Below are 22185 nucleotides of genomic sequence, written 5' to 3' on the forward strand. Positions count from 1 at the left end.
GTGCCCATTTTTTGCCACACTGATCCCCCTAATTATGCCACACAGTGCTACATTTGTATACCACACAATGGGCCTGTTTCAGACCCACTCGCGAGCGGCTGTCCACTCGCAAGTGGGTTGATGGTGTGCACTGCGCATGCGCACGACGGAGGGAGCTCCGTCGTGCGCATGCGCGAGACGCGACGAGCGAAGGACTTTCCTTCGCTCGTTGTGTCTGATCAAAGGGGGCGTGCTGTCGATGTTGATTGACAGCATGCCCCCTTTGGTGGGCGTGCCGGGGGCATGCCTCCCAGACGGGGGCGTTCCCAAGGGAACGCCTACCGTCAGAAGCCGGCCCACTGACATCACTAGTGATGTCAGTGGGAGTGATTTTGGCTCTGATAGAGCCAAAATCACTCCGGGCCTTGCGGTTGAGAAACTCAACCGCAGGCTTCGGCTCGCAGTGGCGATGGGGTCATCGCGACCATCAACCTGCACGCTCGTATAGGCTGTGGGTGGTGACCCACAGCTATACGAGCGTCCAGGAGGACGCTCCATAATTATGGAGGTGGGCCCTGATTCAGAGCGAGCGCTCTGGTCAGAGCGTCGGCTCTGAATCAGGGCCTATGCTCATTGTTATGCCACACAGTGGTCCATTTATATGCCACACTGAGCCCTATAATTATGTCACAAGTGCCCAATATTTTTTGTTAATGTAAAGTTTATTCTTTTCCACATAAACAATCAAGAGTTGGGGTACAGAAAGATGAAAGTGAGGGGGTCTGGGGGATAGGGCAATAATTGAACAGTAGTGACGTCAAGGCATTAAGCATATATTGCAGAAGATAGAGAAGCATAATAGTGAAAAGGGTAATGGGAACCACTAAAAACTGTGCATAGATCTTATTATAGGGACCATTGTATAAAGTGGGAGGGGGGGACCTGGAAAAAGAGAGGGGGGAGGACCAATGGCAGATTAGCACAGGTAAGCAATTAAAGGATGGGTGGGGGAAGAAGCTCTGGTGGATGCACCGTGCACACATTACCCCATTTATATGCAACACAATGCCCCATTATTATGCCACACAGTGCCCCATTTTTGTATGTCACACAGTGCTCTTTTTTATGCCACACAGTGCCCCATAATTATACCACACATTGCCCATAATTATGCCACACATTGTCCCATAATTATGCCACACAGTGCTCCATAATTATGCCACACAGTACCACATAATTATGCCACACAGTGCCCCTTAATTATGCCACACAGTGCCCCTTAATTATACGACACAGTGCTCCATAATTATGCCACACAGTACCCCATCATTATGCCACACTGTACCCCATAATTATGCCACACATTGCCCCATAATTATGCCACACAGTGCTCCATAATTATGCCACATAGTGCCCCATAATTATTCCACACATTGCCCATAATTATGCCACACATTGTCCCATAATTATGCCACACAGTGACCCATAATTATGCCACACAGTACCACATAATTATGCCACACAGTGCCCCTTAATTATGCCACACAGTGCCCCTTAATTATACCACACAGTGCTCCATAATTATGCCACACAGTACCCCATCATTATGCCACACTGTACCCCATAATTATGCCACACATTGCCCCATAATTATGCCACACAGTGCTCCATAATTATGCCACATAGTGCCCCATAATTATTCCACACATTGCCCATAATTATGCCACACATTGTCCCATAATTATGCCACACAGTGCTCCATAATTATGCCACACAGTACCACATAATTATGCCACACAGTGCCCCATAATTATGCCACACAGTGCCCTTTAATTATACCACACAGTGCTCCATAATTATGCCACACAGTACCCCATCATTATGCCACACAGTACCCCATAATTATGCCACACATTGCACATAATTATACCACACAGTGCTCCATAATTATGCCACATAGTGCCCCATAATTGTGCCACACAGTGCCCCATAATTATGCCACACAATGCCCCATAATTATGCCACACATTGCCCCATAATTATGCCACATAGTGCCCCATAATTATACCCCACTGTGGCTACCTAATTATGCCACACATTGCCCCATAAATATGCCACACAGTGTCCTATAATTATGCCACACAGTGCTCTCTTTTTATGCCACACAGTACCCCATAATTATGCCACAAATTGCCCCATCATTATGCCACATAGTGCCCCATAATTATGCCACACAGTGACCCATCATTGTGCCACACAGCACCCATAACTATGCCACAAAGTGCTCCATAATTATGCCACACATTACCCCATAATTATGCCACACGTTGCCCCATAATTATGCCACATAGTGCTCCATAATTATACCACACTGTGCTCCATAATTATGTCACACAGTACCCATAATTATGCCACACAGTGCCCTTAATTATACCACACAGTGCTCCATAATTATGCCACACAGTACCCCCATCATTATGCCACACAGTACCCCATAATTATGCACACATTGTCCCATAATTATGCAGTGCTCCATAATTATGCCACATAGTGCCCCATAATTATGCCACACATTGCCCATAATTATGCCACACATTGTCCCATAATTATGCCACACAGTGCTCCATAATTATGCCACACAGTACCACATAATTATGCCACACAGTGCCCCATAATTATGCCACACAGTGCCCCCTTAATTATACCACACAGTGCTCCATAATTATGCCACATAGTACCCCATCATTATGCCACACAGTACCCCATAATTATGCCACACATTGCCCCATAATTATGCCACACAGTGCTCCATAATTATGCCACATAGTGCCCCATAATTATGCCACACAGTGCCCCATAATTATGCAACACAGTGCCCCATAATTATGCCACACATTGCCCCATAATTATGCCACATAGTGCCACATAATTATACCCCACTGTGCTCCATAATTATGTCACACAGTACCCCATAATTATGCCACACATTGCCCCATAATTATGCTACACAGTGCCCTATAATTATGCCACACAGTGCTCTTTTTTTATGCCACACAGTACCCCATAATTATGCAACACATTGCCCCATCATTATGTCACATAGTGCCCCATCATTATGCCACACAGTACCCCATCATTGTGCCACACAGTGCCCCATAATTATGCCACAAAGTGCTCCATAATTATGCCACACATTACCCCATAATTATGCCACACATTGCCCCATAATTATGCCACATAGTGCTCCATAATTATACCACACTGTGCTCCATAATTATGTCACACAGTACCCCATAATTATGCCACATAGTGCTCCATAATTATGCCACATAGTGCCCCATAATTGTGCCACACAGTGCCCCATAATTATGCCACACAGTGCCCCATAATTATGCCACACATTGCCCCATAATTATGCCACATAGTGCCCCATAATTATACCCCACTGTGCTACCTAATTATGCCACACATTGCCCCATAAATATGCCACACAGTGTCCTATAATTATGCCACACAGTGCTCTCTTTTTATGCCACACAGTACCCCATAATTATGCCACAAATTGCCCCATCATTATGCCACATAGTGCCCCATAATTATGCCACACAGTGACCCATCATTGTGCCACACAGCACCCCATAACTATGCCACAAAGTGCTCCATAATTATGCCACACATTACCCCATAATTATGCCACACGTTGCCCCATAATTATGCCACATAGTGCTCCATAATTATACCACACTGTGCTCCATAATTATGTCACACAGTACCCCATAATTATGCCACACAGTGCCCCCTTAATTATACCACACAGTGCTCCATAATTATGCCACACAGTACCCCATCATTATGCCACACAGTACCCCATAATTATGCCACACATTGTCCCATAATTATGCCACACAGTGCTCCATAATTATGCCACATAGTGCCCCATAATTATGCCACACATTGCCCATAATTATGCCACACATTGTCCCATAATTATGCCACACAGTGCTCCATAATTATGCCACACAGTACCACATAATTATGCCACACAGTGCCCCATAATTATGCCACACAGTGCCCCTTAATTATACCACACAGTGCTCCATAATTATGCCACATAGTACCCCATCATTATGCCACACAGTACCCCATAATTATGCCACACATTGCCCCATAATTATGCCACACAGTGCTCCATAATTATGCCACATAGTGCCCCATAATTATGCCACACAGTGCCCCATAATTATGCAACACAGTGCCCCATAATTATGCCACACATTGCCCCATAATTATGCCACATAGTGCCACATAATTATACCCCACTGTGCTCCATAATTATGTCACACAGTACCCCATAATTATGCCACACATTGCCCCATAATTATGCTACACAGTGCCCTATAATTATGCCACACAGTGCTCTTTTTTTATGCCACACAGTACCCCATAATTATGCAACACATTGCCCCATCATTATGTCACATAGTGCCCCATCATTATGCCACACAGTACCCCATCATTGTGCCACACAGTGCCCCATAATTATGCCACAAAGTGCTCCATAATTATGCCACACATTACCCCATAATTATGCCACACATTGCCCCATAATTATGCCACATAGTGCTCCATAATTATACCACACTGTGCTCCATAATTATGTCACACAGTACCCCATAATTATGCCACATAGTGCCCCATTATTATGCCACATGGTGCCCCATAATGATGCCACACAGTGCCCTATAATTATGCCACACTTTGCCCCATAATTATGCCACACAATGGCTCATTAAGCTCACCTCTGTTGCGGTGAGCTCCAACCTTCTGATGACAGACATACTGCTGAAGGTGCAGACAGCGGCTTCCTTAAGTGAAGTCACACTTAGGGGCGATTGCCCCCACCCATAACCTACCCTCTGCCCACTACCGCTGACCAAGCCTGTATAGCACTGTAGCCACAGCGGCACATCGAGCAATGAGAGCAGGCTCTGCTCCTTCACTGTCCAATGTGCCTCTGCAGCTGCACTGTGATACAGGCGCGGCCAGCGGTAGTGGGCAGGGCAGTGGGGCCCCTACAACCAGCCTGGCCCCAGGTAAGTAGTACCCTCTTCCCCCTCCTTTCGGCGTCCCTGAAAATTAGTGTCAGTGGACCAGGGAGGACTACAGACCCCATGACATCATTTTTAGTGAATTTGATAATAACATAACTTTATAAATACTCTTCAATAAATATTAACTTATGAGCCAAGAGGATAGAAATGGAAGGCTTGACCTGTATCTACTGTATAAAGGAGAAAAAGAGGAATGTTATTGTGTCTGCTGTCAGGACTGACAAATAGGGACAATTCTAGAATAATAATCTCTTGAGACAAATCTTTCAAATCTGTGTTTGTCCTTGGAAATGAAGAACATTTAACAGCTCTGACAGAGCAATAGATCACTGTAGGGGAGATGTACCAAGCTTTGGAGAGAGATAAATTGAGTAGTTGCCCATAGCATCCAATCAGCTTATAAGTGTGCTAGATAAATGACAGTTAGAAGCTGATTGGTTGGTTTGGGCAACTTCTCCACTTTATCTCTCCCCAAGGCTTGAAACCTCTCCCCCTGTATGTTCACAAAATATTTTAAAAACACCTTACTGCGACGTATTGGACTCACCTTAAAAGTGCCATTTGCACAGGGCCTAAGATAATTGTTTGGGTCTAGTAACTCGCTGAATGTTTCACAAATAGCGCAGGTGAAAGTATGGCAGACTGAGGGAAAGGCATGATCATTTAGAGGCTTATAGTGATATTTTGGTGTAGTCCCTGGTACTTAGCAAATTAAGGTGGTGCCCAACAATTGCCTTGTAGCCTCCTGGGCAGCTTTGCTCAGAGTTGAACAGAAAAGGGGCCTCCTCCCTTAGCATGCAGCCCCAGCAACCACTATGCATATGCCTGAGAAGAGGCTTCCTCTCTGTTCTTTGTAGAGAAAAGTGAAGGGCTCAGGCAGCGCTACATTTGCCAGCTCACGTCCGGGGCCATGTAGAGACTACACCCCCTGCACCCATGACAGTTACACCCAGGGCTAGAGCCCCACCCTCTACCCATGCCGTCATGCTTAGGAGGCGGAGGCGGCAGCTCTAGGAAGTAGAGCACTGGCGCTCAGGGTAGCTCCACACTAGCTCAAGGCAGTGCTGCTGGCTGCAGGGTGCCACTACAGGCACCCTGCGAGCCACATGCATGTGCCATGGAGGAGTGACGGTGCGGCCTCCAGGTCCCTGCGTCCTGTGCAACGGCACTGCTCGCACCCCCTAGTTACGGCCCTGGTTCCACCAATGACTGTAGCGGTCCAGTCCCAGGGTAGAACTCTAACTTTGAGTTCATTTACCAGCTCTTGTAAGAACTCTCTAACATTTTAAGTGCAAGATCCATGGATCTAGACATTTTCTTTGCAGCTTAGAAAGAGAGTGACATCCACACACACACACCCAGTTCATCTTCCCGTCTCCTTATCAGTGCTACAACACCTAATAGCGGAAAGAAAATATCCGGCATCTTCTTTGAAATTGGAAATGAGTCCTAACCTCTCTTACACCCCTACACTATAACGTTTGACAGAGCACTACCTTCCAGACAGGCTCTCCGCTGCTGCGTGGGAGCACAAAATGGCTCCCGTCCAGCTCCTTCACTGCAAAAGCTTTCGGCGAGCATTAATACACTGTCAATTCCTCCCATCACTCAAGTTACTTAAAATTACTGTTTATTATTCTGTTTTAGCTACTTATTTCAACCTGACGTCTTGTTCCTTTCTTCATAGTACAATGTCTGTATTATTCATTGACTCTATTATAACTTTCTTTTTTCTTTTCTTTCTTTTTTTTTTTACTATTTTGCCTTCAGGATGAGATTCTATGCCAAATCAATGCTCCTGACTCACTGGCTCATTTTGGCCTATGTCTTTATGGTGTGCTGTAAACTGTTGTCAGCCTCGAGCCTCCATTCCCGAGGGCAAACAGGTACGAATGTTAAACTCATTACCGACTGCTGAGACCAATTAATAAGTTCTAATAACATGTCCATTTTTTTTTAGCCACTGGTAATTCATGAGGCTGTTGACAATTTCCTGCACTTGCAATCACGCCTCCCAATATTATGCCACAAATTTAAGACGTAATGTTCTCCTTTTATTTCCGATAAACAGTCGCTTTTCTAGTAGGAGGCTGTCATTGTGTTTTATCTTTTTCATTTGTTTCTGCTCCTATTTCATCCCCCCAAAGTGATATAAAAAACCCCCACAAACGTTGTTTCTTAATGTATTTTTTCTTTGTCAAATGTTACCCGTTTATTTTTACCTGTTTATTGAGTTTATTTTTAAAGTAGAAACTCTTCTGCTCTTGTAATATGGAGCCCGCAGCTGAATTATTTAGTATAATTTCTTAGTGTAATGATCTCAGCCACATACTGTATTAGACTCCGCTCCCAGATGGGGAATGACTTAGCATAATGCATGTACAGCATTGAAGACGATGCCAGTATTACATTTAGCCCATTTCCTTCACTAGAGTTTCCAAAGCACAATGGAATGACGCAATGCACAATCTTGCAAAAGTTGTTTTTTTCACCATTTTTGTGGAAAATAAGGTTTTGGAATTTTGGGGCCTATTTATTAAAGCTTGATGAGAGCTAAAACTGTGAGAGAAAAAGTATTAACCAATCAGCTCCTAACTGTCATTTTTCAAACACAGCTTATAACATGTAAGTTAGAAGCTGATTGGTGTGTGAGTTATAGCTCACAATTTTCTCTCTCATCAAGCTTTGATACATAGGCCTCAAATGTCAGTTAACACTTTAGTAATGTTGTGTTTATTTTTATCAAATGATTTTTCAAAATTATTTTCTATAATTATTTCATCCAGTTATGATAAAGGTTACCTGATTTACTAAGAGTATTTTTGGGCACTGATGTCCAATAAATTTGTGGTCAATCCCATCAGTCCATGCACCTGAACAAAATTCCAACAATATATATTATATAATGCACTGCTGGTAATGGTGGCTGAAATCGCTTAACTTGCTCCAATAGTCTTAAAATGGGACAAGAAAAAAAATAGACATATGGAGGATGTATCAAACCTTGGAGAGAGATAAAGTGGACAGAGATAAAGTACCAACCAATCAGCTCCTAACTGTCATTTTACAGACTGTGTTTGAACAATGACAGAAAACTGATTGGTTGGTACTATGTGGGAAATTTCTCAAAGCTCAGCGAGAGATAAAGGTGAAGAGCTATAGAACCAACCAATCAGCTTCTAACTGTAATTTTACAGGCTTTGTTTGAACAATGACAGTAAAGCTGGGTACACATCACACGATGGATCGCACACGCGCACGCAGGGGGGGTTTCTGAGTACCCAGAACCCCTTTCCACCGCTGTGAGTGCGGCTAGCACTACACAGTAACAAGCACTCCGACGACGACGATGGGTAGTACACTCGTACCACCCGGCTGCACCCACTGCTGTAGCCGGCCTGGAGCTCACTCATGAGCTCCACCTTCCGGCTCCCGCAGCGGGTGATGGGAGATACGTCATGATGTCTCTCCCATAGTGCAGAGCTGGTTGGGTGGATGGAGGGGCGGACAGCGGTAGGCGCAGGGATTCAGGGAAGTGCGTTTTTTTTAATTGTCTTTGTTCCATATATGTAAGGGGCACTGCATAGGGAGGACTACTACTGGGGGCGCTACATAAGGGGTACTACTGGGGGTAATGCATAGGAGGGGGCCACTACTGGGGACACTACGGTGGGCACTGCATAGGGGGACCACGACTGGGGGCACTGCATAGGGGGGCTACTACTGGGGGCACTGTATAAGGGGCACTGCATAGGGGGAACCACTACTGGGGGCACTGTATTAGGTGCACTACTGAGGGCACTGTATAAGGGGCACTACTGTGGGCACTGCATAGGGGGTCCACTACTGTATAAGGGTCACTTTTGGCTGTATTTATTTGCCTGCTGCATTAATGTTTTTTAGTGCTAGAGGTGTGTGTCTGTGTCAGTCAGTGTGTGAACCCGTCATAAGCTGAGTGGTATATTTTACTGTAGTGGTCCTAAATCATGTGTAAGCTGTTTCTATCTATCTATCTATCTATCTATCTATCTATCTATCTATCTATCTATCTATCTATCTGTCTGTCTATCTATCTATCATCTATCTATCTATCATCTATCTATCTATCTATCTATCTATCTATCTATTGATAAAATCAAATCTTCATCAAGACAGCTTGTAGTGAAACAAAGGTAGATTTATTCAGACGGACCAGTAACAAGATTGTGCGCACAGACGTGGAACATCCACATTGACTTATCAGTGAGATATCCTAATCCTTCATTAGGTTACAATATATTTTATGCACTATATTTACAATAATTAATGAAAAGGGTGTACATAATTACATTGCAATACATCACATTACAGAAACGTGATTGGTGAATACGTTATCAGGGGGGAGTGACAAGAAGGTGATGAGATAATGGGGGTGTCCAGGGCAGTGGGCAAATAAAGCAAGTCCAGGGGAAAATTACTGGGATACGTAACGAGAAAATTCAGAGTCTTCACTTTAGGGGTATAAAGTAGTTCATTATAGTTCATAAGAGTCTCTAGTCAACAGGTCCATTGTCCATCTTGATTCCGGGTGTCATGATCATTTAATCTTTTTATTTGTGGTCCATAATCAATAAAGTATCAGGATAAGTTTCTATTATCATCTTCATTACTCATATTTCCACCGTGTCCTTTCAGCTCATAGTCCAATATAGGAATGAAATCATTTCTTATTATATGGTTAATATGGTTAACCCATTCCAAAGCTTTTGTGGTCACTGCAATAATCATCTAAAGACAGTTTAATGCATTCACATACATTCACATACTTCATAGTTATTTAAGCGCAATACAGGAGTATTTTATTTTAAACTTAACAGTCCACCCTGTTGTTACCTATCTTAACACCATAATTATCAAATTAAAATACTTCTTATTTCTTTGTGAGATAGAAAGAGGAAATTAGAGTATTATAGGAGATAGTACTATACCTGAGTGGCTATGCCTGATTCACTCCCGAGTCATGGCGATGGTGAGGGGCGCACCATCTTCCCCAGGATATAGTAAAAGAATAGGAGCGACAGTGGATGTGATGTTTCTTTATTCATCCTCATGTTTCCCAGAGGAGGCACTACTTTTAGAAAAATTACCTGGTAGGTGTGTGTGTAAGAAATAAGCAGGAAACAGGGGAAAAGAAAAAATGTACCTCAATCCTAATATTTACAACTAACAGGGGTATTCAATATGGGAGCGATAACATCGTTTTTGCGTTAATATCGCACTTATGACGTCATTATCGCAGGTTTTAGTTTTACACCGTATTCAATTTCAAAGACTTATCGCAGTTTTGAAAAGTCTTTGATAAAAAACGGGGATCATTTTTCACCATTGAATAGGTGTCGAAAAAAAGTGCAGAATTGGGATTTAGGGGTGCAGGCTTAAAAAAAATAGCCTGCACCCCTGGGAATGACATTTAAAAAGGAACTGTGTCAAAAAAAGTTTTTAAAAAAAGTAGGGACACCCCAAAAAAATTAATAAAAAAATTGGGGTGAAAAAAAAATGGGAAAAAATTGTTTAAAAATAGGGAAATAGGTTCAGGGCTGTTCTGCAAGTACTGTATGCGGCAGGTGTTTTCTAGAATAGAATTATAGCGACAGGTGCACAAATGCAGAATTTTTAAAAACTTACTTTAGGGACTTAAAAATATGCTAGTACCCATTTTCATGTACTCCAAATTTGATGGGACCACTTAAAAAAACGAAAAAAATAACCTAAGTGCTCTTCTGCATCACTTCTTCAATGTCGGGAAAAAAACACCTGCTGCGGCTATTTAAACCCCCGAGTTTCATTTAAAGGCTAAAACGGGGGTACCCATAGTGATCCCCCATGTTTTTACAACTTTAGGGGGGTCTTACAATTTTTTTAAGGAAAAATTCGTAAGTTTACGCAAATCCAACTTCGGAGGTTCCCGTTTTCGTTAATTTTATATTGAATACGGGGATAAGCGGGAGCACGCCCGATACTTTAACGCAGGTAAAAACTCCGATATGAAACGTTAACTTCGACAGTGAAGTTAACGTTTCATATTGAATACCCCTCTATGTGGCTACTGGAGAATATGTAGTCACAGGTTTCATTGCCATCACCTGGACTACCTTCTTCCTGTTGGGCTTTCCTATTTTGGAACAACGACGTAGAATCACTGGAATACACCTGACTCCCAGATAGATGAGGAAAGCAATTACAAGAAAATAACCTATATAATAAAGGATACAGGTGAGCCACCTTGACATACCTTGTCCCAACCACCCAAAAGGGTCCCACTCACTTCCTTGATTTAAATGTTTTTGTATACTTTGTAGATCCTGAATTTTCTTCTCTATTGGGTTATAATTATCAGAGATATTAAAACAGCACATTCCCTTAACTTGCTCACAACCACTCCCAGCCTTCAGTAGTAAGTAATCAATAGTCACTCTATGTTGTAGCATTCCTTCTCTAACTTCCCTTAGTTCTTCATTATATAGGCAATGGCAGTACTAGTGGCATTTATGGTTTTGGCTAATCCACACGCAATACAATTGATTACTCTGGTATTATACAGGCTAAGGCCTGGAACTCCTACCAGAGAGGCGGCTAGAGCTATAAATTGTGATGGTGACAATAAAGCTAGATCTGATCTACAGCTGGGGGACAGAGGGTCTCATTCAGACGGGTCGATGGTACCCAAATGCGCATGCGCACGACGGAGGGAGCTCTGTCGTGCACATGCGCGAGACCCGGCGAGCGACGAGGAAGCCGTCACTCGGGGTCTCGCACCAAAGGGGGCGTGCTGTTGATGGTGAGTGACAGCACACCCCCTTTGGTGGGCGTGCCGGGGGTGTGGCTGCCAGACGGAGGCGTTCCCATGGGAGCGCCTACCTTCTGGGGCCGGCCCCACTGACATCACTAGTGATGTCAGTGGGAGTGATTTTGGCTCTGATAGAGCCAAAATCACTCCAGGGCTTGCGGCAACGAGACCCTACCGCAGGGTCTCGTCGCAAGCCCGATGGTCGCGATGGTCTTGACCATCGCAACCATCATCATGGATGCTCGCATAAGCTGTGGGTGGTAACCCACAGCTATGCGAGCGTCCAAGAGGCCGCTCCAAAAATAGGTAGGAGGACCCTGATTCAGAGCGAGCGCTCTGGTCAGAGCGTCCGGCTCTGAATCAGGCCCAGAGATCTTTTGTCCCTGAAGAAAATGTCATACTTTGTAATGTTAGAGTGAGCTGCTACAAAAGTCAACCTTCCTAAATAACATACACCAGTACCATTGGCAGGAAAATAAGAGTATGCTATATCCCCACACACAAAGACTATGCCTTTTGGCATATACATGTCCAAAGATATGTAGCTGGCTTCAACAATCAGTATGCAATTCTCCGTATTCCCTAGAGCTAGAGGCAATCTAGTTTTACTGGTGATGTTCCAACAATGGTCCTCAAATATACTGGGCTGTAACTCAATTTTATATTTTGAAAGATGGAACCTCTGTGCGTTTTCTTGGGGATGCGTTGTTCCTATCAAATCAAAGGTTATACCCTCGAACGTAAGATTTTTATCTTCCAATACGCTTATGTCAATTAATACTTTCACTGACATGGGGATACAAATGAAACAAGTTTTGTAAGCTGCTACGACGTGCATAGGAGGAGCTACACAAAAGGAATCACTGTCAGCAGCCGTCGTGGCTAGTTCAACAAATGTATTTTTCCCATATGCACTGGCCCTAGCAATTGGATTATAACTTTCGAAAGGATATTCTAAATCAGCATTGTTATGGGTGGCCAACCGTTTTACCCGACTTTCGGTGCTGGTATCAAGTACTCCTCCATCCATTTCATAACACCAAATAATACATTCATTTGCAGGAATTCTACCACAATTTCTTCATATACACCTGAATACATTTGCCATTTTGTGACAATCTTTACTTTCCATGAGGGAGGCTTCTCGTGTCATCCTTCCCCACACAGGTGTCTCCTCCCTACACCACTTTATACATCGCAACTCTGGATTTGGACCACAATATTTACATATACAGTGGGGAATTCTAGGCAACCCTTGGCATCTTTCCTGAGGCCCATGTTCTCTGGCCTCTCTTTTCCTTCAACTTCCCCTGATATTTTGGTGAGTGGATAGGGGTCAAAGGTTACCAGAGCCTCGGGTTTCTTTCCTGGATGCTCTACCACCCTGCTTATCACCACACTAAGGGTCTCTTGTACTCCCCTAATACCCATCATCCTAATAAGGATGTAATATGTAAGGATTCCTGCCATCCACATGACTATAATCAAACAAGCAGTAAGTGCCAATTCTATAAAGCGCCAATCACATTTCCCTTTCTTCACCTTTGGATGGAGAAAACCTGTATTCCAGGCCCTCTCATTCTCCATCCTTTCTACCCTAGTCATGACCAGGCTTACTTTCCTTGGAACAGCTATTCCAGAGCTGGGGTCAGGTCAGCCTCCTCTTTAGCTTCATCTGCCAGAGAGCTGATGGGTACGGATCCGGTTACCCTCTTACAATGTGAAGCATGAGTCTAGTGCGGCGACGCGATGGATCCTGGATGAGCCCCCACTTGATAAAATCAAATCTTCATCAAGACAGCATGTAGTGAAACAAAGGCAGATTTATTCAGACGGACCAGTCACAAGATTGTGTGCACAGACGTGGACCATGCATATTGACTTATCAGTGAGATATCCTAATCCTTCATTACTTTACAATATATTTTATGCACTCCATTTACAATAATTAATGAAAAGGATGTACATAATTAAGAATTAAGAAGGTGATGAGATAATGGGGGTGTCCAGGTGAGTGGGCAAATAAAGCAAGTCCAGAGAAAAATTACTGGTATACGTGACGAGAAAATGCAGAGTCTTCACTTTAGAGGTATAAAGTAGTTCATTATAGTTCATAAGAGTCTCTAGTCAACAGGTCCATTGTCCATCTTAATTCTGGGTGTCATGATCATTTAATCTTTTTATTTGTGGTCCATAATCAATAAAGTATCAGGATAAGTTTCTATTATCATCTTCATTACTCATAATTCCAACGTGTCCTTTCAGCTCATAGTCCAATATAGGAATGCATCCTCCCGTTTGGTTTTCAGGTTGTCAGTCTGGCCCTACATGCAGCTCAATCTGACAAAGAGACTTATGACCCCATGCAGCGGGATGAGGAAGGGGCCGACATATCAGGCGGTCGGGCACCAGATCGTCTAATGTGAACCGGCCACCAAATATGTCGGCAGTCGCCCATCGGATCGCGGGGTACACTTATCATTTAATGTGTACCCAGCTTTAGAAACTGATTGGTTGGTACTATGTGGGAGATTTATCAAAGCCTGGCAAGAGATAAAGTGAAGAGATATAGTACCAACCAATCAGCTCCAGTAACTGTCATTTTAAATGAGTTAGGAGCTGATTGGTTGGTACTTTATCTCTCTCCAAGTTATGATAAATATCCCCCTCTTTCTCCACTTTATCTCTTTCCAAGGCTTGATACATCTCTCCCATGGACTTATTTGATTACATTGTGAAAAGCACAGTGATGTACTATAACCACTAGTGACCAATCGGATAACAGCTTGTAGCCGCGTAGTCAAGTGGACTAATGAAAGCTAACTTCTGATTGGTTGCAATTGGTTACAAATGGTTTAGCCCATTTGTCCTTGTGAATCATGTGTGCTGAGTGCAGATGTGCTGAGGGCAAGGAGAATGCTGGGAAATGCGGTGATGTCATACCTGAAAACTAAGCCTTTCCCGGTAATGTAGCTTGCTTACAAAAATGTCCTGTTGTCCGGGTGACAGTTTAGAACATGTGTACAATACCAGTGGGGTAACACAGAGTAGACACAAGAACAAATTTACATAATGTGTACTGGATGAGAGCAACTTGCATGTTGCAACTTTTATTACTTTACTTATTGAGCACTGGAGATATCAGTTGTATAGTACTTAGTTATAAGTGGATGTTGGGCAAACACCATTTCCCATATACTCCCCCACACCCCCCTTCGTCAGCTTGAACATAGCATGCCCACCTGCCTGCCTATGGTCACATCCCATTTGACTCTGCCAGGGAAGTGGTAAAAATGTTTTACAGTTAATGATTTCAGTAGAAATGATTGCAACAACTGCAGGGATCTATGTATCATACAGTATAGGCTGTTGAAATAGTTATATTTATATTATTTACTAAAGTGTAGGTTTACAAAAGATTTTACTTATCATTTATCTAGTGACTTCTAGAAAATAATATATAGAATCTGATTGGCTTCTATGGGCAACATCTCCAATTTAGTAAATCCGCACTTTAGTAAATATGTTGAGTATGAGAAGCACTGGCTTTTATGTTCCAAATGCTAGAAGCTGAAATTTTACTAACGTCCACTAGAGGGCTCTGCAAGGCAAAAAATGTCCTAAAAAAAAGCTGAACGGCTTCGCCATTGAAATCATAATACTGTTTTTGCTAATTAAAATTATGAGTCATTTGTAATTTTATGAAGCACAATATGTCTTATCACTGGCTGCTTTTAGTTACTTGTACAGTCCAATGTTTTATTTAATATATTATTTAAGCATGTTTAAATTCTGCTGAGAGACAAAAAGTACTGTAATAATGTGTGCTTCTGTTTTGTCCTTTGGCAACAATAGATGCTGTTAACAAGGAATTTGATCCACTTTAAAATGGCTGTATGTCTGCAGCGTGGTATTTATTTATTTTTTACAGCCGAAACGAGAAAATGATTTCAAATCCTAATACATTGCATAGTTTGTTGACATTCATCTCTATTTGCCGAATGGTATCTACAATTTGTGGACTGATGCTGATCTTATTGTAAATGTTTATCATACATTGAGAGTCTTAGGGGGGAATTCAATAGTTTTCCTGGGTCCAGAGCTCTTGTCTAAAGTGACGGGCATTATTCAGTTGTTGTGCTGTGGGTGTCCATCACTTATCTCAGGATGACGCAGCCAAAATGCAGAGGATTAGCCACGATAAGATTAAGGCGCCCAAAAGTCCTACTTCGGTGGGATTTCTGCTCGCACCTCAGGAGGCTGCCAGCAGAAATCCGGGATAAGTATTTGGCACAAACAATTGAAGAGCTCCCGACGAGCTACGGGCACCCAAAAACACTTGAATCCCACCATTATACTGTGCACACAGATGGCCGAGCAGCAAAAAACTAATCCTCTTCTTTAAAGAGGCTTCCTACTAGTGGATCCATATAAAAAGTATATAAGCTTTCGTGTCAGGAACTGTATATTCTTTTCTTGGTAACTGTAATCAGATGCAGCAGCTATTTATGAAGTATTACTGTACGTGATTGCTCATTGGATAAATCATGGCGTCTTCAGCACACTGTAGGAATGTGCGATCCAGTCTGTCCGCAGTGGGTCAGATGTTGTGTTTTAAACAGAGTTGAGCGAAACTTTGAAAACTGTCCTGCAAAATATTTACTTAATTCAGGATTTGGCGGCAGAATTCCACATGTTTCAACAATGGCCTTAAGTGTTCCAGATGGAATTCCCTCAATTATCATTTTACTTCAGTTCGAATTTCAAACATCTCCTAAGAGGAGGATGGATTAGCATAAAATCGCAGATTAAGCACAACTAAGCGTAGCACAATGTGTGGCGCGATGCATTCAGGGGCACACTCGTATTAGTCCTTAATCTTTTGCCTTTTATCTAGGTTAGCGAATGAGTCTGGGATGTAGTTTAAATTCCGGCAGTCGGCATCTCGACCTCTGGCATCCAGACGGTGAGTGGTGGGTTTAGGGGGAGGGTTAGGGGTTAGGCACTAGGGAGGGGAGGGTTAGGCACTAGGGGGAGAGGGTCAGGTTTAGACACAAGGGGCGTAGGTTAGGTTTATGGTGCGGGGACGGAGGGTTAGGCTTAGGGGTAGGTTTAGGATACTTACCGACAGGTGTCGGTATCCTAACCCTATCGGGATGCCGACGCCGGAATTCTGACCGCCAGGATTCTGAGCATCGGCAACCCGTACACAACCCTGAGTCGCACACAGCAGCTGCACGCACTGTCAGTACCAATATCCAGGGTACCCGTGCATTGTAATTTTGTTACAATAACATCGCAAATAAGACACATAGGGCTTGATTCAGACCCGCTCGCGAGTGCACAGCGCTCGTAAGCGGGTCGATGGTCGGGCAGTGCGCACGCACGAGCCCTGGAGCGAGTGAGAACTTCACTCGCTCGGGGGCTCGCAGCAAAACGGGGCAGCTGTCGATGTTGATCGACAGCTCGCCCCGTTTTGTAGGCAGGTCGGGGAGATGGCTGGCCAAATGGAGGCGTTCCCGAAGCAACGCCTGACGTTTGAGGGCGGCCCTACTGACATCACACGTGATGTCAGTAGTGAACTTCCTGCTCTATTAGAGCAGGAAGTTCACTGGGGCTTGCGGTGGATGAGACCCTACCACAAGGGTCTCGTCACAAGCCCGATGGTCGCGATACTCGTGACTATCGCCAGGCCGCCCGCACAAGCTGTGGGTGGTCACCCACAGCTATGCGAGCGGTCTGGAGGCGGATTTTTTTTTTAAAGAATCTGCCCTGATTCAGAGCAAGCGCCTATGAATCAGGACCATAGTTTCAGGTACAGTATGTAAGGGGACGTATTACGCGGCTTAGTTGCAAAGTCTGTGGCACGCACTCAGTGCTGTTTGCCGCTATTTGAGGATAGGTTTAGGATTGCATATTGTACATTTTCAAACAGAGCATCAGTATGAATTGTTTACGTTATTTCATAACAGCAATACTAATTGTATATTTCCTCTTTAAAGATATATTTCACAGTGAATATAATTAAACAGGTCATTGGTGAATGTTTCCAGTTCATACATTTGTGCAATCTGATTGATTTCTGTTACGCTGCAATAAATAGAGATCGCTCTCTGCATTCAGGATCTGCTGTTCTCAGTCACATTTCAGCATTACATACACAGTCATCCAGGTTTTATTAATCTTCATAGCATAATACTGAAAGCTACACTTTCACACAATGGCAAGGTGACCTCCTGCTAAGCCTATGTGACAAAGTTACCGGTAATACTATTTGACTTTATTGGTTTTAAATAGACATCTTCATTTGTTACCAAATGGCCATCTGGAAAAGCACTGACAGTACAAATGCATTTGCCATCTACCTTTCTCTTATTTTTGAATACCATTTGGAATTTTCTATTTGAGTACTTGCAACGCTGCCGAGACCCGTAGGGACCTTGGGCATTGAGAAGGTCACCTGCAAGGATCAGTATCTTATGGAGTCAGTTACAGGCCAGTGCTTTGTATACTTACTGTAGCCTTGGCAATATATTGTATAGTTAGGAAGGCGGATATGCTGACAGTGCAGAAATTGCGCACCACAAGGTGTATAACGCTGCATATAGATATGGAGGTGGAATTGGGAAAAGGCATGTGCCTTATAGTGTAGTATTTCAAATAACAATGCACGTGCTCAAAATATATTGTGCGTACCAAATAATAAATCTTTAAAGCTTATCTGTGATTCTTTCACTGGGATTCCATATGGTGGGGTAGATATGGTTCTCCAAAAGATCAGGAAAACCTTAATAGGAGAGGCTCTAACAGAGCCAGATAGAATACAAATATAGGGGGTCATTCAGACCCGCTCGCGAGCAGCAGTACGCTCGCAAGCAGGTTGATGTTCCCCACTGCGCATGCGCACGACGGAGGGAGCTCCGTCGTGCGCATGCGTGAGACCCGGGGAGCGACGGGCTTTCCATCGCTCCAGGTCTCGCACCAAAGGGGACGTGCTGTCGATGTTGATTGACAGCACGCCCCCTTTGGTGGGCGTGACGGGGGCGTGCCTGCCAGACGGAGGCGTTCCCATGGGAACGCCTACCGTCTGAAGCCAGCCCCACTGACATCACTAGTGATGTCAGTGGGAGTGATTTTGGCTCTGATGGAGCCAAAATCACTCCAGGGCTTGTGGCAGGGAGACCCTACCGCAGGGTCTCCGTCGCAAGTCCGATGGTCGCGATGGTCAAGACCATCGCGACCATCTTTTTGGCCGCTCGCATATGCTGTGGGTGGTCACCCACAGCTATACGAGCGGCCAGGAGGCCGCTCCATTTTCATGGAGGAGGGCCCTGATTCAGAGCGAGCGCTCTGGTCAGAGCGTCCGGCTCTGAATCAGTCCCATAGTGTAGTATTTTATCTGGCTCTGTTGGAGCCTCTCCTATTAAGGTTTTCCTGATCTTTTGGAGGACCACACCTACCCCACCATATGGAATCCCAGTGAAAGAATCACAGATAAGCCTTAAAGATTTATTATTTGGTACGCACAATATATTTTGAGCACGTGCATTGTTATTTGAAATACTACACTATAAGGCACATGCCTTTTCCCAATTCCATCTCCAGATCCTATTTATCCTGATTGCCATTCAGGAACCCTGAAGACTGCTGCCACCTCCACCAGAGGGATCAAAGTGTCACACGTGTTAGCACTATATGGACTTTACTTTGCATTAACACATTTATTGCACAAACAGTGCAAAACGTTTCTAAGACTTTAACCAGTGCGCCGGTCTATACACCTTCTACAAATTCTATTATCTGCATATAGATATGTTCTCATTTACCTAGCATTTTCGCCCAATATGGCGCGAGACGCTTGGCTCAACATAGACGCTCCACCATGGATATCAATTTCCATACTTTCGTACTTTTCCAGAAATTGACATCTTATTTCTAAATACCTAGCATGAGTGTCTTTGTCACAAATTAATTCATTAATGAATTGCCATAAAGTCTCAGAATAAGCATTACGATCGGAATTCTATCTCTATGCATCCGAATACTTGAATAAGTTTGAGGATAGATAAGCACCCTGTTTGATATGTAATTTTGTTAGGTAAGTTAAGGGTTAAAAGCTGGAGGGGGGTTGCGGTTAGTTATTGGTCATTTGAGGAGTATAAGCCTATGGTAGGATTTCTGGGAGGGCTTAGAGGTCCCATATAAATAGTCTGGGGAAGGGAGCCATCTTCCTCTTTCCAGTTTATTCAACCAGGCTGGCTAAGTGTCATTTATATATTATATTTAATCTGCCTGTCTTTCCCTTGCCCATCTGCATTTTATACCTCATTTATCTACCCTTTTCTTACACCCTCTCTAGCTCCTGTCAGTATTTCTTTTATTGTTTATCTATTTTGCTTCCTTTCAGACTCTGTTCCACATTTTCCTCCTCCCTCCCCGGGTTTTGTGTTCATCCATCCCCTGTCCCCTGCCAGTATCTTCTCAGCCATGCCCAGCCGTTCAGCCGCCCCCCACCCCCCGCCCGCCGCCTTATGGAAGCTCCCAGGCCTCTCGCCCTGCGGCCCCCTCGTCCCCTTCCAGTACCCCCCTCAGTTACTCCCAGGCCCCGCCGTTCAGCCAACGCCCTCCCCCCCGCCGCCTCTCACCGCAGTGGCTTCCTTTTAGCGGGGCGCGCCCTGCTATAGGCCGCGACCAAGCGCCTGTCTGCGCTCCCGCACACATGGCCCAGATCATGGCCGTCTGGCTCTCTGGCGGCGCCGCGAGTAGCTCAGGTGGCCACAGCCCCCCGTCCCAGCACCGCAGATCACGGCCAGCCCGCTCCCTGCGCCGGCGGTTGGCCCCGGCCACAGGGTCATGGCAGCCATTTTATATATTTTCGGCCTACGCAGGGAGCCCTGCTTGGTCCTGTTCCCCCCTTCATTTGCCCCCTCTGCTCCAGGAGCAGGGCCCCCCCCAGCACTCCCCGCTGTTCTTTAGTAACAGGGTTTTCCAAGGCCCCAGGTGCCCAACCCAGCAATCTTTCCCCTGTTGTTTGCCGGCACCCAGGGGCGGGAGTTATACCCCTTCGCCCCGTTTCTGGCTCAGCAGTAGGACAGGTCCCCATATTTATACACCACCACACTACACGCAGAATGCCCTTGAAATATACTGCCCCTTACCATCCTGCCCCTTCCGTGTACCATCGTGTACCGTGTACCCCCTGCTGCAACTCCAGACCCTCACCCCCTTTTACAAGGTTTTTGCACCTTCCTATCAGGTTTTTTCACCCCTTTTCCCTGCCTCATGCCCCCGCACCTGCATATTCCCAAACTACACATATGCTGCAACCCCCCCTTCTGTCCCCCCTGCCTTCCCCGCAATCTGCCCACGCCCCCCACTGCCACCCATTGCCCCCCCTATCCCCCATTCCGCAGGCACAGTTGCTGTGCGGTCCAATTCACCAGTTACTGTTTCAAGCCCCCAGGTAGGAGTTTCTGATCTTTCCAGTCGCGTTATCGAGGTCCAGCAGACGGATGATGCAGTGGTATCAGCGAGTCAAATCGTGGTGGGCGCACCATGCAGCGAGGGACAGTTGGCGAACGCTCAGGAGGAAATGTCTGGTCCTTCGGCGGCAATTTCTGGTGAGCATGGTTTTTCTACATTTCGCAGCGCACATTTATCTTCCACTGATTCTAGCGATTCTTCGAGTTCATCTGATAGGCCGCGCAATCTCAAGTGTTACTTTGCGCAAAAAAATAAAATAAATAAATAATAATAATAAATAAATAAATAAAAATTAAGGCAAAGCGGGGGAGCCATAAGAGGTCTAACACAGTGTCGGCAACTAAGGTGCCGGATGCATCGGGAGATTAGGTTCACTGCGCGAATATGGCTATCCTTAAGGGTTTAAGTTCTAAATTTAGGGAGCAGATCAAGAAGAGTAAATTTGTGCATATGTTTGCGGTTGCGGATTACGCAAGTAGGTCTTTGGATCGGACTTAGTCAGCTGGGGTAGTTGCGGAGGCGACATGTCGTTCTTACCAGAATTCGGTGGCGCGTGTATATGTTTTTGCGGCACGCCCCTTAAATCCAGGCCTGGGGAGTATTATGAATGTGCTAAAATACATGCACATGGTACACGGCTTAAACTAGTCAGCTAAAGGTACTGCTTGGCGGCAATACGACGCATTTAGGACACAGCAGGAGGGGGTGGCAGTATTTTAATTCGGTTTCAAGGACGTCGAGGTTTGGCTTGCAGTCAATCAACTGCCTAACGCGCCTGCAGATTCC

General features: G+C 44.6%; 1 protein-coding gene across 2 annotated transcripts in view; it reads left to right on the plus strand.

Annotated features, from left to right (window-relative positions):
* TAFA4 (TAFA chemokine like family member 4) overlaps positions 1-22185 on the plus strand; it is a 332620-nt gene that overhangs the window by 136486 nt on the left and 173949 nt on the right. For both annotated transcript variants that reach the window (XM_088473439.1, XM_088473440.1), the window contains exon 3: positions 6861-6976. In XM_088473439.1, the coding sequence (XP_088329565.1) occupies positions 6861-6976 (116 nt within the window). The remainder of the gene's footprint in view (positions 1-6860; positions 6977-22185) is intronic.

The sequence above is a fragment of the Taudactylus pleione genome, unplaced genomic scaffold, assembly GCF_031769625.1.
Source record: "Taudactylus pleione unplaced genomic scaffold, aTauple2 ptg000135l, whole genome shotgun sequence".
Classification (NCBI taxonomy): Eukaryota; Metazoa; Chordata; class Amphibia; order Anura; family Myobatrachidae; genus Taudactylus; species Taudactylus pleione.